Source organism: Microcaecilia unicolor, chromosome 7 (genome assembly GCF_901765095.1).
Source record: "Microcaecilia unicolor chromosome 7, aMicUni1.1, whole genome shotgun sequence".
Taxonomy (NCBI): domain Eukaryota; kingdom Metazoa; phylum Chordata; class Amphibia; order Gymnophiona; family Siphonopidae; genus Microcaecilia; species Microcaecilia unicolor.
Window position 1 is genome coordinate 286,261,725 of NC_044037.1, and position 15,687 is coordinate 286,277,411.

General features: G+C 43.7%; 1 protein-coding gene across 5 annotated transcripts in view; it reads left to right on the forward strand.

Annotated features, from left to right (window-relative positions):
* Nucleotides 1-15,687, forward strand: part of CLASP1 (cytoplasmic linker associated protein 1) — a 484,411-nt gene that overhangs the window by 179,302 nt on the left and 289,422 nt on the right. For all 5 annotated transcript variants that reach the window (XM_030210422.1, XM_030210418.1, XM_030210420.1 and 2 more), the window contains exons 9-11: nt 2,661-2,816; nt 11,135-11,211; nt 14,447-14,539. In XM_030210422.1, coding sequence (XP_030066282.1) covers nt 2,661-2,816; nt 11,135-11,211; nt 14,447-14,539 — 326 coding nt within the window. The remainder of the gene's footprint in view (nt 1-2,660; nt 2,817-11,134; nt 11,212-14,446; nt 14,540-15,687) is intronic.

The window sequence follows — 15,687 nt, forward strand, 5'->3', positions numbered from 1 at the left end:
GGCACTTGACTGTGGCCGGGGTGCCCAAGACCCACCAGGGATCCAGGAGCTCGATTTGGAGCTGCCTGCTATGTGGCCATCTTAGTTGTATATATCAACACAGGTGGTAATATATACAAATTTTCCGGAAAATTTTAAAAAGTACAAACCTAATTTGGTATGAAAGCACTTAGAACAGTAATCGCTTACCAGTCTAAGAGGAGCATTTTCGATATGACGTCCAAAGCTGATTCTGGATGTTTTGCAAAAAAAGTCCAAAACTCCAGTCCCAAGCATGACCATTTTTGAACCAGAAAAACATCCATCTTTTTGGTTTGAAATTGTCCTATTTTAGATGTTTTTGTGCTCAGTGCCCCTTTCTTTAAGGGCCATTTTCAAACAAAAAAAATAGGGAAAAATGCACAAAAACAAGCCATTGGGATGTCTAGGAGCCAGCAGTCTGATTGGCCACACAGACATCTCAGCAGAGCAGTGGGGCGTCCTAGGGGGCTCTGCAGTGAACTTCACATAAAAGGTTCCAGGTACACATCACATAACCCCCTATTGTATGGTGAGCCCTCCACAAATAGCAAAAAATGCACTCTACCCAGCCGAACACCACTACAATAGCCAATTATGCCTGCAGGTGTCACCTATATGTGGGTTCAGTAGGTATTTTGTGTTTTTTGGGGCACTGATACTTTTCACCACAAGTGTGCCAGTTAGAGTGAGATATGGACCTGAGTCCCCTTCTCTACAGTCTACAGCACTGAACACTAGGCTACTCCAGAGACCTACGTGCTGTTGTAAGATAAATGGCCATTATATCTGCAGCTGTCATAGAGCCTGGTATGTCCTGTCACTTTCACCGCTTAGGAGGGTGGGAGGGGATCAGTGACCACTAGGGGATTAAGGACAGGATCATGCCTTTATCCCTCCAGTGGTCTTCAGGTCAGTTTGGGCACCTTTTTGGCACTTAGTCATTATTTGAATGGGTCTAGCCAAAAACGTTTTTTGCCCTGGACATTTTTACAGTGTTCCATTATTGCAGAAAAGTATCCAAATTGTAAGCCCGCCCTAGGCCTACCCAAAACACACCTCCACCATGCCCCCTTGAGATTTAGGTTAACTGCATAGAAAAATGTCTTAAAAATTAGTTTCAAAAACAATGATTTGGACATTTTTGCAAAAATAACATCCATTTGCACTTTGTGCTGTTTTTTTTTTTTTTTTTGGACATTTTTTCATTTTGAAAGTGAACCCCTTTCTTTATACATCTTTTACAAAAGCTATTAGTTTTAAATCACCATATTCTCAAGTAGTAAAAGCCATACTGATTTCAAAGCTAATGGCCATTGAAGTTATAAAACCTTTCTCTACGACTCAGCACATGTGTGTTAAACCTTATCGAGAGCTTTTAAAATTGAAAATGGCATTCCTTGTTAGTACAGAGATGTGGTTTAAACTGAGAGCTTTTCCAAGCAGTATTTTTGTGCCTTCATCCATTTGCAAAATGCTTTTTTAAGCATTTTTCAAGGTGTTTCAAAAGTGCTTATGCACCGGTTCAATCCATCAGCCCTTGTCTGGAGTCACAGTAACATCTGCAAAACTGCAGTAATCCGGTCCAGACAGTGGGAGAATCTTATATGGTTAGGACTTTGCATTAGTTGGCTATAAATAAAAACATTTAGTGATTACAGATATACTACACTAAAGTTAACAGCCCTGTTTTTGTTGGTCCCTGCTTCTTCCTCAGCTACTCAGGTAATATTTATAATTTGAGTAGCAGAATACGTAGTCATCAAGATTAAATTATCTGTTAGTAGAAGGGCAATGGCACAATGTTAAAACTTAAAACTTTTGCTCACATACTTGTTTTCCTTCAGGGTGGAATGCAAAGGAGCCAAACCAAGGATGGGAGAGATGCTCTTTAAATAATTTTCCGCATTACTTTATCCAAGCATTTTGTTGGTTCAGAGCTCAGGCTATTATTGTATTTTATTTTTAAACTAGTAAGAAATGCCCGTTTCGGAAACAAATGAAACGAGCGCTAGCAAGGTATTTCCACCCCCCTCCGTCCCTCCCTTCCGAGTTCCACACCCCCCTGTCCCTCTCTCCCTCACTTCCTTGTGAGTTTCAGCTGCCGTCCGCGTACCTGATGCGAAGGGGAGCGTGTGAAACGGTGGAGGGCGGCGGAACGGCAGGCGTAATTCTGTACTCCTGCCCCTGCGTGGCTTTTGTTGAACTCGTGCCTTCCCCGGGCCGCCCTCGACGTCATGGCGTTTTGAGACGAGGGCGGAGCTACACTGCAGGCCAGCCAAACCGGATATCTCTGGCGCCTCAAGTTTCCGGCTTGAGGCTTCATTGGAACGTTGGAGGTGCCTTTTATATGTAGAGATGGGTTTAACTTTGATTTATTGTGTTTTGAATGTTTTTTTTTTTTTATTGTGTGCTGCTATTGTTATGCTTTTCTTATACAGTACTTTATGTTCTTATGCTTATAAGCTGCTGTCAGCCTTTGTGAGAAGAGTGGGGTATAAATTGAAAATAGATATAGAAACTATAGAAGAAAATGTAGCTGTAATACTTTTGTGGAACTTGATCTTCCGAAACATAAATAATCCTTGCCTTAATTTACTGTCTCAATTACTGGTTTATTGCCAATGCTTTTTCTCCCACAGATAAAAATTTTGATGATGAAGACTCTGTGGATGGGAACAGGCCTTCATCAGCAAGCTCGTCCACATCTTCTAAGGCCCCACCAAGCTCCCGAAAAGGAATCAACATGGGGACTGCTCGCAGACCAGCAACTACAACACCTGGAACAAAGTTGGCAGGCAAGTTAGCTATTAAAATTTGTGTGATGAGACTGAGAAGGGGCAGCATCAGTTATCTTCACATACCATTTCCATTATAGTAAATTAAGGCTAGGTCAGCTGGTGGAATTGGAGAATATTATTATTAAGAGGACTATTTAGTAAGCCGTGTTAGATGTTAACACGACAGTTTACATACACAAGCAATTAAGGTAACTCTTTAGTAGCATGTGCTGATTTCAGTGTTAACTGCCTAACAAAGAGGGGAAAAGAGAATGCACTTTACAGTTAATGTGCACATAAGAACATAAGTATTGCCGTACTGGGACAGACCGAAGGTCCATCAAGCCCAGCATCCTGTTTCCAGCAGTGACCGATCCAGGTTTACAAGTACCTGGCAAGATCCCAAAAAGTACAATACATTTTATGCTGCTTATCCTAGAAATACCTTCAATTTAGATACAACACGATACTGCACTATCGTCAAAACGTTTCTCAATGATCAATAAAGACTTCTTAAAATAATAAAAAAAAAAGTATAATACTCAAACACCAGTGATAGTCAGGAGTTCACTTTTGTACGTCACAATATTAACATACATTTAGTCTGGCTGGTTGCAGGTTGGTTTGATTAATTTTATTGCCACCATAAGTTATGAACAGAGGAGGAGGGCTTTAAGACAACCCATAGACAAAAAAAAAATTACACGTAAACTTAGAAAAATTGAAACATTTGGTTGGAGGGGGATTAGTCAGTGATTACAAACAGATATCATTGGGCCAATATCCCAATTTATGGGACAAAAAGCCCTTGAGTATTTATGAGACTTACTTTTCCCCTTAAACTAAATGTATGTTAATATTATGACGTACAAAAGTGAACTCCTGACTAACACTGGTGTTTGAGTATCCTAGAAATAAGCAGTGGATTTTCCCCAAGTTCATTTTAATAATGGCTTATGGACTTTTTTTTTAAAAGAAGCTACCCAAACCTTTTTTAAACCCCGCTAAGCTAACTGCTTTACTACGTTATCTACTACTACTACTACTACTACTTAACATTTCTAGAGCGCTACTAGGGTTACGCAGCGCTGTACAAAATAAAATAAACAAAGAAGGACGGTCCCTGCTCAAAGGAGCTTACAATCTAAATAACGAAATGTCAAGTTGGGCAGTCTAGATTTCCTGGGTAGAGGTGTAGAGGTTAGGTGCCAAAGGCGACGTTGAAGAGGTGGGCTTTAAGCAGAGATTTGAAGATGGGCAGGGAGGGGGCCTGGCGTATGGGCTCTGGGAGTTTGTTCCACACGTGGGGTGAGGCGAGGCAGAAAGGGCGGAGCCTGGAGTTGGCGGTGGTGGAGAAGGGTACTGAAAGGAGGGATTTGTCTTGAGAGCGGAGGTTACGGGTAGGAATGTAAGGGGAGATGAGGGTTGAGAGGTAAGGAGGGGCTGCAGATCGAGTACATTTGTAGGTTAGTAGTAGAAGCTTGAATTGAATGCGGTACCTGATCGGAAGCCAATGAAGTGACTTGAGGAGAGGGGTGATATGAGTGTATCGGTTCAGGCGGAAGATAAGACGTGCAGCAGAGTTCTGAATGGACTGAAGGGGGGCTAGGTGGCTAAGTGGGAGAACAGTGAGGAGTATGTTGCAGTAGTCAAGGCGAGAGGCAACGAATATCAGAGTTTAATTACACGTTGAGTAAAGAAATATTTTCTCCAATTCATTTTAAATTTACTGTTTTGTAGCTTCATTGCATGCCCCCTAGTCCTAGAATATTTGGAAAGGGTAAACAAGCGATTCACGTCTACCCGTTCCACTCCACTCATTATTTTATAGACTTCTATCATATCTCCCCTCTTTTCTGCAAGCTGAAGAGCCCTAGTCACTTTAGTTGTCATGTGTTAAGCATTAAAATGGCAGGTAGTATAGCACAGTTTGGGTCACCTAAATAGGTTAACTGGATTGCAAAATGTTGGAAATGCCTGCAGACAGTTAATATTGAGGCATTATTTTTGGGCGTTAACACAAGATAACTGTGAAAACTTACTAATTACTAAGCTATTTGTTTAAATTTGTTAGGGCTGAGCACGGCATATCTACATACGAGTCTGGATTCAGTAAATGGCCCCCAAATTTGGGCACTGAAAAAAATGAGTGCTGAGCGCTATTCTATAAACAGCATTCTGAGTTGAGCGCTATTTATAGAATAACACTTAGTGCCAGGATCTGCACCTACTTTTGGCCACGAGGATTTACACCATCTGAAACCTGGTTTAAATCCTCACTCCTAACTTAGGTGCGGATCCCCTGTATTCTATAATACTGCACATATTTTAAGTGAACACCCCGGACTTGTCCATGCCCCTCCCATGACCATGCCCCTTTTCAGGTGCATACTAGAAAATTTATATGCACATCTTTACAGAATAGTGTCTAGCAAGATCAGTCAGTAATGCTTTCATATTGAAATTGAATTAAAAATTTTTGTAGGAGTAGTGTAGCCTCAAGATTGCCGGTTTAAAAGGTCTTTCAGCTTCCACCAAAAACATAAGGTCATTTGTGGCTGAAACTGAAAACCTGGCCAAAAATTAAAATAACCTTTCGGCCAAAACAGAAACTGGGCAGAACAGGGATTTTGGGCCAGGATTGGCGCCAAAACCAAACTTTGGTTGGCCTCTACATACGAGTAAATTTCTTAATTATATACAATAACAAAAATATAAATAATTTATTAATTTTAATTTTTATTAGAATGAACATCTAAAAGGCACCATCCAAAAAGTGTAAGTGTTAGAATATCTTTATTTATTTATTATCTTACTATATAGAGCATAAGCAATCATAATAGTTGTATTATTTAAAAAACAAACAAACATATAATCAATCAAATCAATGTGTAAATGACATCAATTCTACATATCCAAAATGGTGTGGTAGTTAGGATTTACCACCAAGGTAAAACTGAAAGAATTATGCACCATCAATAATGGATTTTGTCAGTATAACATGTTAAGTACATAAGTATTGCCATACTGGGAAAGACCAAAAGTCCATCAAGCCCAGTATCCTGTTTCCAACAGTGGCCAATCCAGGTCACAAATACCTGGCAAGATCCCCAAAAAGTACAAAACATTTTATACTGCTTATCCCAGAAATAGTGGATTTTCCCCAAGTCCATTTAATAGTAGTCTATGGACCTTTCCTTTAGGAAGCCGTCCAAACCTTTTTTTAAAACCCCGCTAAGCTAACCACCTTTACCACGTTGAGTGAAGAAATATTTTCTTCGATTCGTTTTAAATTTACTACATTGTAGCTTCATCGCGTGCCTCCTAGTCCTAGCATTTTTGGAAAGCGTAAACAGACGCTTCACATCTACCCGTTCAACTCCACTCAGTATTTTATAGACCTCTATCATATCTCCCCTCAGCTGCCAGTACTGGATTAAAACAATAAAAAAAAGTGGGGTGGGGAATAAGAACTCACCAAGGGGCCCTTTTACTGAATTAATGTCTATTGCTTATTTCTAGGATATGCAGCATAAAATCTGTTTTACTCTTTTGGGTTCTTGCCAGGTACTTGGACCTGGATTGGCCACTGTTGGAAACAGGATCGTGGGGTTGATGGACCTTCGATCTGTCCCACTATGGCAGTGCTTATGTTCTTATGAAAAAGGGTCCCCAAGTGATATAGGAGAAGGCAAGCTTTTATGTGTGTAAAGAAGTCATGTGACTTGTTAAAAAATACCGCCTTTTAGTAAGAATTTGTTTCAAACACCTGACTCATAGATTTGTAGATTTAAAAATAATAATAAAACAACATAGCAATTTTGATATTGAAACAAATTAATTGTACCCCATACATTTCTTTTCAATAACCAGTACTGCCTTTGTTAAAAAAAACACTAAAAATGGCAAATGTCAAGTGTGACTTCTTGACACACATAAAAGCTTTCCTATCATCTAAAAATGGCAAGTTATTAAACTCATATCTAAAAACTATTGGAATCAGTCAAGGATGGATCAACTAGCAGAATCGCATTGCATTCAAACCATGAAACAATGCTAAAAAAAACTCAAAGTGCTATGTGCTCAATGATATCTCTTGGCTGGTATAGGCATCCAATAGAAAATCAAGTAATCATCAGCATTTAGGGCCCTGTTTACTAAGGTGTGCTAGGGTTTTTAGGGCACGCTAATGCTAGAGACACCCACAGGAATATTTGGGTGTCTCTAGCACTAGTGTGCGCTACTTTTTAATGCACGCTAAAAACACTAGCGCGCCTATAGCTTGGCTTAGTAAACAGGGCCCTTAATAACTTCTTCAAAACACTCATTTTTGCATAGAAACAAAAATCTTTTATCTAGAGCCCCTTTTAGAAAGCAGTGGAAAGCACCAACCTGGGGTTACTGCTTGTTAAAAAGATTACCACGTGACGTGTGTCCTGCAGTAGTTCAGGGATTGATGTGCGCCAATCCTATGCTAAAATAATATTAAATATTTTTTAGCACAGGGGCATGTTTGGAAGCAGAGAGTAGGCGTGCCCTGTGCTGATTGGGTAGCACTGGTAAATTGCCATGTGCTGCACGATTAGCGTGGGAGCCCTTACCTCCTAGTAAATAAATGGCGCTGAGGGCTCAAATGCTAATGGCCACGTGCTAATTGGGAAATTAGTGTGTGACCATTAATGGAAAAATGGAAATTACGGCCATTTTACGGCGAGCAGGAAATCCGTGCTCTAAAAGTAGTGCAGGCCACGTTTTAGTGCAGCTTTGTCAAAGAGCCCCCCAAAAATGTTCTCAGAATAACTATCCCATTTACACAATACCACTACACAGAAAAATTGTTAACTATGCCATTAAAATATGCCTGTATATGCCCCTATCTCCATCATTCACCTAGATTCTCTCATGTCCCCATCCCCAGCCTTCACCCAGATTCTCTCATGCCCCCTTCCTCAGCCTTCACCTACATAACATAGCACAACATACTTATGTAACATAACATAAGCCATACTGAGTCAGACCAATGGTCCATCTAGCCCAGTATCCTGTTTTCCAAACAGTGGCTAAGCCAGGTCACAAGTACCTGGCAGAAACCCAGATCGTGCCAACACTCCATTCTACAAATGCCAGAGCAAGCAGCTGCTTCCCATGTCTGTCTCAATAGCAGACTATGGACTTTTCCTCCAGGAATTTGTCCAAACCTTTTTTGAACCGAGATACGCTAACTGCTGTTGCCACCAATTATAACAGCCACTTGGGTACCTTGACCCTGAGGGAGAAGATGCAGCAAATCAATTATTCGTGTTATTCAGATGGTTTCTGAAAGCACATTTACAACATAACTTGACCCTTTTTGGAACCTCTATTATGTCTGTAAAGTGTAGAGGTAAAATATAAAAAAAAATGACTTGCCTGTAATTTTCTTCAGGTGGCATTCAGTAATTGAAAAAAATAATAGTCACATTAAAAATGAATTTTTTTTTTACTTTTTTTGGGGGGTGGGGGGTGGGGGAATGGTATCTATTGCCAAATGACTGGGTATATACATGCACATCATAGTGATGTGCCCTTCCCAGTACGGATCAATAAAACCCTTCCCCTGCATAACAGAAGTACGCATTCAAACCCTGGTGTAGATGCTCTTCGTTCCCAGTTCAGATCAATAGTTTTCTCACACATGTGCACATCTTCTAATAAGCCTGCATGTGTGGCCCCTGAGCATTCTGGTCATTTGACTGGCTTGAATATTATGCATGGTAAGTATTAGGCAGCAGACAGAAAGGTAGGATAGTGATGAAGTCAGGCTGAGAAGGGGGCGGGGTGCCAGAGCTGGGGTGTAGGAGAGAGGGACAGAAGGCTTGGGTTTGGTTAGAAGAGGGATCAAGGGCCGAAGTCATGGGGTCATTGAGGAAGAACAAATGAGCAAAGCAGGGAGGGAGGATTTAGAAGAGAGAAACATATATAGGAAAGGAGATGGGACTTCATATAACCGCCTTTCTGTATTTATAATCAAAGCAGTTTCCATGTTAAAACCGAGTATGTCCGTGAGGGAGGGAGAAGCAGGGCAGGCAGCATGGCAGCAAATATTGCCACAAAAAACCTTCTGTTGGCAGGGCTTGGGGATCCCCCCGCCAGCCAAACCAGCAAATTTTGGGGCCTAGGCCCCCAAGAACCCCTGTGACTATGCAGCTGGTCCCTATTCTCCCCCCCATGTTCAGCATCTGCCCTCTCAGTGCCCTCAGCTCCTTCTTTTCCAACATTGCCCATCTCCTCTTTTTCCAGTATTGCCCCTTCCTGTGCCCCCATCTCTTCCTTTTCCAGTATTGTCTTCCTGTGCCCCATCTCCCTGTTTCTATCTTTACACCTCTGTCTTCCACTGTTCCAATCTCCTCCTGGTCCAGCATTGCCATTTTGCATCCCTGTGGTCCTTTCCTACCCAGTATCTCTTCTCTATGTCTGATTCTCTCTGTATTCAGCTTCTCCCTTCTCTTTCTTCCCCCCACCCTATCTCTCAGGCCAATATTTCTCCTTCTGTCTCCCCCCCCCCCCAGTCTGGGGTTTCTCCTCCTACTTCTCCAATCCGCTCTCTCCCCCACCCTTCCACTTCCTCCATGGACCCTGAATCTCTCCCTTGCCCTAACTCTTCCTCCCTCTTTACTACCTCTCTTCCATTGTGGCAACATTGGTGATTAGGACAGGCTGCTTCCGGCTGGTGTCAGAGCTCTCTTTCTACCGGGTCTCACCTACTGTGATGCAGGGGGAGAGGGGGAAGAGTTAGAGAGAGATATCATACTTGAGACTAAATTTACTGGGCAGATGGTCCCTCTTTATGTAGGGGCTTGGGGCAGCTGCAACTTTTGCCCACTGGTGAAAGTGGTCTTGCTTACCCCATCCCCCAGAATAGCACAGATATTTTCTTTTGTCAAATGCTCTCAACCTATGTGACTCTCTCTCTGGGAAAAGGTGTCTAAAATAGCAGATTCAAAATGTTGAATGGCCTTTTTTTTCATGTCATGGGTCCATAAGCAGTCTGCAAAAGTTACATGCTTTAACTTCTGTAACTTTTTTTTATTGTATTCACATAAAAGAATGGAGTTTGGACTGTTACGTTACTAACTGTTTGCCCGTAAGAATTCATTATAACCTCATTTTTTTTGTTTTGTGACTTTAGTCATCTTTTCCCACGGATATTTGCATATTCTTAGTTGGTAAATTTGAAACAGTAAGTTGTATTAATTTCTGCAAACAGTTTCTTCTCATCTGTTTACTGTTAGCATATATATTTATTTATTGATTAATTTACTGGTAAAAATTCAAACTCCTGTACAGATGAGCTTGGCTGTGATTTCAGCAATTACAACAGTCATAAATGTAGTATAAAGATTTAGAGGCCGATATTCAGAGCAATTTAAGTGGGCTGGAGAGGCTCTGGCTTGCTTAAATCGCCTGTCCCCACCTAACTGCCGATATGCAGCGGCATTAAACTGGGCAGTCCTGTTGAATATTGCCTCTGACTGGCCTCCAAAAAAGTAGGCCAGTCAGGGGTGGGCCAGGGGGCATGTTGGGGAGTAGCTGGTGCTTATGCAGGTGCCAGCGATATTCAACTGTGGCCTGCATAAGTTTTCATCCGAGCCCCTGATGCATTGCATCCCTTCTTCTCTTTCTCCCAACCCGTGTCTACAAGCCACTCCCCCCCCCAGAGTCCATGCAGGGTCCCCCGGGCCTACCTTAATCCCTGGTAGTCATTGGGGGCAGGAGCATAGCTCCCTTGCTCCTGCCCCTTGTGATACCTTTGCAAAATGGCTGCTGCTACTGCAAGCTGCCCATGAGAGGTCACGACAGCCATTTTGCAACGGTGCTGCAAGGGGTAGGAGCGAGGGGGCTCTGCTCCTGCCCCCAACGACCACCACTGGACCATCAGGGATTAAGGTAGGCCTGGGGGGACCCTGCATGGACTCTGGGGGGGGGGTGCCATTTGCGGGTGAGGAGGGGCTTGTGATCGCAGATTCGGGGAGGGAGAGGAAGGGATGCAACATGTCGGGGGCTCGGAAGGATTTAATTTAAAAAGAAAAAAATTTAAAAAACTTATGCGGTCTTGGCTGAATATTGGCCAGGCCCACATAAGCTGCAGCAGCCCGCCCGCCCGCCCCAAATTGGCCCCCAATATTTAGTGCCAGTGCTCAGACATAGCCCTGCATTGAATATCGGGGGATAATTTAGCCGGCGATGATTAGTGTTTAAAAAAAAACGCTGACTGCCGCTGGCTGAATATTGGGGGGTTAAATTTTTGTTTTGCTATTGAGTAGAAAATGTTCTAATGAATGTTTTGCTTTGTTAAGGAGGTGCTAAGGAAGGAGCAGGCGCACTTGATGAGGAAGACTTCGTTAAGGCATTTGTTGATGTCCCAGCAGTTCAGGTAAACTGGAATAGCCGAAGAAGGTTATCACTAAATAGGAAAGTCTGATTCATTAAAATGCTCTTACAAGTTGCATTAAGAGCCTGGACATTATAGGTTTGCACTCACGTATTTTGCCTCTGGTTGCATACTACTCAACAAATTAGCTATGACAATTTCTAATTAGGTATCACAGGTGAGTTACAAATAAATTATACTCTTCACCTTAGATTATTTTATCCCACCAACCTCCTGAGAAATATATTTTCTTTTTGAAGAGATTGTGAGATTTTTCTCTGGGTTCAGTTTATCATAGGCTTGTTCTCATTTTGTTACTGTAAAGTAATAAAGCTAATTCCATAGCATCCCACAGATCAATCCAGAGATTTGTGGGTTATGTCCCTTTACCAGCAGATGAAGCTAGAGAACTTCAGAGATAGCTATATATGTTAATTTTTCTCTCTATCTAGCAGGTGGAGGGTCATAACTGTGCAGCTCTGGATTGATCCAGCTCCTAGCCCATCCCACGGACCTTGTTGAGCCTGGGTAGGGGTTGAGGTCCCATCTGGGTATTTTCTAGGGTATACCTGGTGGTGCCAAGTCCCTCCCCCAAGCGGCCCTTCCGTGTTCCTGGGATTCTGTGCCCTGATTGGCTGGCTGCCACTGTTCTCTCCTGCCTTCTACAAAAACAACAATAAAAAAGTTGTCACAGAACGCAAGGTAGGAGCTGCAAGAGCAGTGTTGACAACTGCAAGGAAGGGAACTGGACGGAGGAGTGCCTCGCAGCACGAGTAACTCTGTTGGGGGGGCCATGCTCTGCTTGCCCCGTCTCGTCCTGCTTGGAACGTTCGATGTCGGCATCTGAAGCTGCAAAGCGCTGCTCCCGATTTGGAAACTAGAGAGCGGTGGCCAAGAGAGCACAGCCAGAATCTTGTCGCCTTGCTATGTCTGGAGGCGGTACGTCCCATTCCACCGGAGGAGGTTCATCTTGGTCAGTTTTCCATTTACTGTGTTGTACCCAAGAAGGGTGGAGCTTTCCGTCCGGTGTTGGACCTCAAGGCTGTAAACAAGGCCTTAAGGGTTTCGGCACTTCAGAATGGAAAGCGTGTGCTCAGTCCTTGCAGTAGTGCAACCGGGGGAATTCTTGACAGCCCTCGACCTAAAAGAGGCTTATCTGCACATTCCCATTTGGCCTCCTCATCAGCTTTTCCTGCGGTTTGTGGTGCTCAGTCAGCACTTACAGTTTCAGGCACTTCCCTTCGGGCTCGCAATGGCACCTTGGATGTTTTCTGCTTTCAAAGATTATGGTGGTCATTGCAGCTGCGCTCCGGAAGGAGGGGGATTCAAGTACACCCTGCCTGGACAACTGGCATATTCGGGAACCATCCCATGAAGAGAGCCTGAAGGCAACGGACAGGGTGATCACTCTTCTGCAGTCTTTGGGCTGGGTGATCAATCTTCCAAAATGCCATCTCTCACCGTCACAGTTGCTGGAGTACCTGGGCATAATCAACACATGGGCCGGGACAATGTCACTGTGGCAGCATACAGACTTTGGCTCCAGAGCCAACTGGAGAGCCTCCTGCCACATTGGACATGGTGTTGTGGGCCAGGATTCATATGCACCCACTCCAGTTCTTGCTGCTCAGCCGGTGGTCACTCCTCTCGGGAGACTATCAAGTTAGGATGCCATGGTCGCCACAAGTGCAATCGGCAATGCAGTGGTGGATGTCTCCAGCGAATTTGCAATGGGGCTTCCCCTTGGCATCACCAGACTGGGTGGTAGTTACCATGGATGCCTGTCTGTCCAGTTGGGGAGCTCTCTGCCTCAGTCGGAGGGCCCAGGTGACCTGGTCCTTGGTGGAAGCGCCCTGGTCCATCAACCGGCTGGAACTCCGAGCGATTCGCTTAGTGCTCTGGGAATTTCTGAGCATCCTGTGGGGGTGTCCCGTGCGGGTCCTCTCGGACAATGCTAGAGCGGTCGCTTACGTGAAACAGACAAGAAGGAACAAAAAGTGCGTTCATGGCAAGGGAAGTGGAGCTACTATGCAGTTGGGTGGAAATGCACCTGGCTCTTCTATCAGTGGTGCACATTACAGGGTCGGCAAATGTGCAGGCAGTCTTACCCAGCCGAAACATTCTAAACACAGGTGAACTAGCCACAAGTATTCGAATTGATCACGGACCGCTGGGGGAAGCTAGAGATGGGCTTCATGGTCAGCAGGGCCAACGTAAAGGTCCCCCGCTTCTACAGCAGAGGGCGAGAGTTCGGTTCAGAGGAGATCGATGCCCTGATCCAGCAGTGGCCCTTGGGCCTTCTTTATGTTTTCCCACCATGACCCATGGTGGCATGGGTAGTGGGCCGGATTGCAAGTCATCCCGGGCCAGTGATACTAGTGGCACCGAATTGGTCCTGACACCCGTGGTATGCGTAGCTGATCCGTCTGCTGACAGATCAGCTGCTGTGCCTGGGCAATCCCGTACGGTCTCCTGATTCAGGGTCCTGTTCAAATGGAGGATCCCTCCCCCTTTGGTCTTACGGCCTGGCCCTCTTGTCCCCTTCCCTGCCTCTGCCCAGTCTCTCTTGTGCTCCCTCCTCAGCATTCACCCAGTTTCTCTTATGCCCCTTCTCCAGCCGCTGTTGTGCCTCCTCCTCAGCCTTCACGCAGCCTCTTTCATGCCCCCCTCCTGAACCTTCACCCAGCCTCTTTTATGCCCCCCTCCTGAACCTTCTCCCAGCCTCTTTCATGCCCCCCTCCTGAACCTTCTCCCAGCCTCTTTCATGCCCCCCTCCTGAACCTTCTCCCAGCCTCTTTCATGCCCTCCCTCCCCAGCTTTTACCCAGGCTCTCTCATGCTCCCCTCCAGCTATTGCTCACAGTGCTGCCTCCGACTCCTTCCCCCTGCACAGCGATCAGGCTCTGCAGATTCTTGAGCTGTGCAATATAGAAAGTTGGGGAAGTTGCGCGGTTTCAAGTCCCACGAGACTTCCCGAACCCCCTGCACTGCACAGCTCAAGTATATGCAGAGCCTGATCGTCGTGCAGGGGGAGAAGGAGGAGTTTGAGGTAGTGCTGACTCTGCTGAGGAGTGAGAAAACCCCCAGAGGTATGAAATCCCAGGTGCCAGGATGAAATTTCTAGGCTTTGTCGAGCCCTGATCTAGACACACACACATAATACTGTGCTTGTTAGAGAGTAGTTTGGTTTGATTTGTAAAATATTTTCATGTTAAAATCTCTTTTTAAAATTTTCACAGATTTATTCCAGTCGAGACCTAGAAGAATCCATCAATAAAATTAGAGAAATTTTATCCGATGATAAACATGATTGGGAGCAAAGAATAACTGCTGTAAGTATTTTAACCTGGATAAGAAAAATGTTTAATTTTGAATTGTGGATAGTTTAATCTTTATCAAATATTCCTTGCAGAAAATGAGAGAATACTGGGCCATAAATATTTTGCATACTTCCTGTTCAACTGCTTTTAAGTATATTAAAGTAGTCTGCTGTTTGAACTAGTCATTAGGATTATAGGTTTGTTTTTAACCTAGATTTTATTTCCAAGGGGTCTGATTCAAACACCAAGATTGACTCATGAGATGAACCAGTGGATTAGCTATTTTGAGGTACACGTGTTGGTATGGAAAAATGTATAGACCAATATTTCTGCGATGAACTACATTCAGAAAAACCTTTCATATAAGTTTTTCTTTTACATAGGAACACAGAAAAATAGAAAATGACATTATGATCTATCTAGCCTGACCATCCACACCAACTACTTCAGCCCTACAATTGCTTCTTCTTACTTTCTTGAAATCAGATTCAATCATCATCCTCATCACCTCTACTGGGAGGTGGTTCCATATATCCACCATCCTTTAGATTAAGAAATTTATCTATAGATTACTCCTGAGTCTCTCCCTTTTCATCTTCATCCTGTGCTCCTTCATTCCACAGCTTCTTTTCAGTTGAAAGTGACTTGCCTCCTATGCGTATATGTCACGGAGGTATTTAAATGTCTGTGTCTTCTCCTGTCTTTCTTCCAAAGTATACATTTTGAGAACTTTCAGCCTAGCACCAATAATGCGTTTAAACATGATAAAGTATTTGTGAGCATATAGCTCTCATGGTGCTTAAAGTGAGAACTAGAAAGAGCATGATTCAGTCTTTACGCCTGGTGCATATCCTCTTCATGATGGTTTGCCCTTTTCTGGGATGCAGGGGTTTTGCAAGAAATTTAAGGAACATAATAAATGTATGTAATTCATTTACCAATTAAGAAGCACTTGTAGTCTGATGTTTATTTTGCATTCATGACCTTATGAGGTTTATGCCATATAAACATAACCTTTAGTTTGTGAAGACTTATTAAAGGACTAGTAAAAAAAGGCCCGTTTCTGAGAGCAATGAAACGGGCGCTAGCAAGGTATTTGTTTTGTGCAATGAATGTGTTGAAGAGGATTTTGTGCCAGGGTGGCCCCCCTCCCTCCCTCC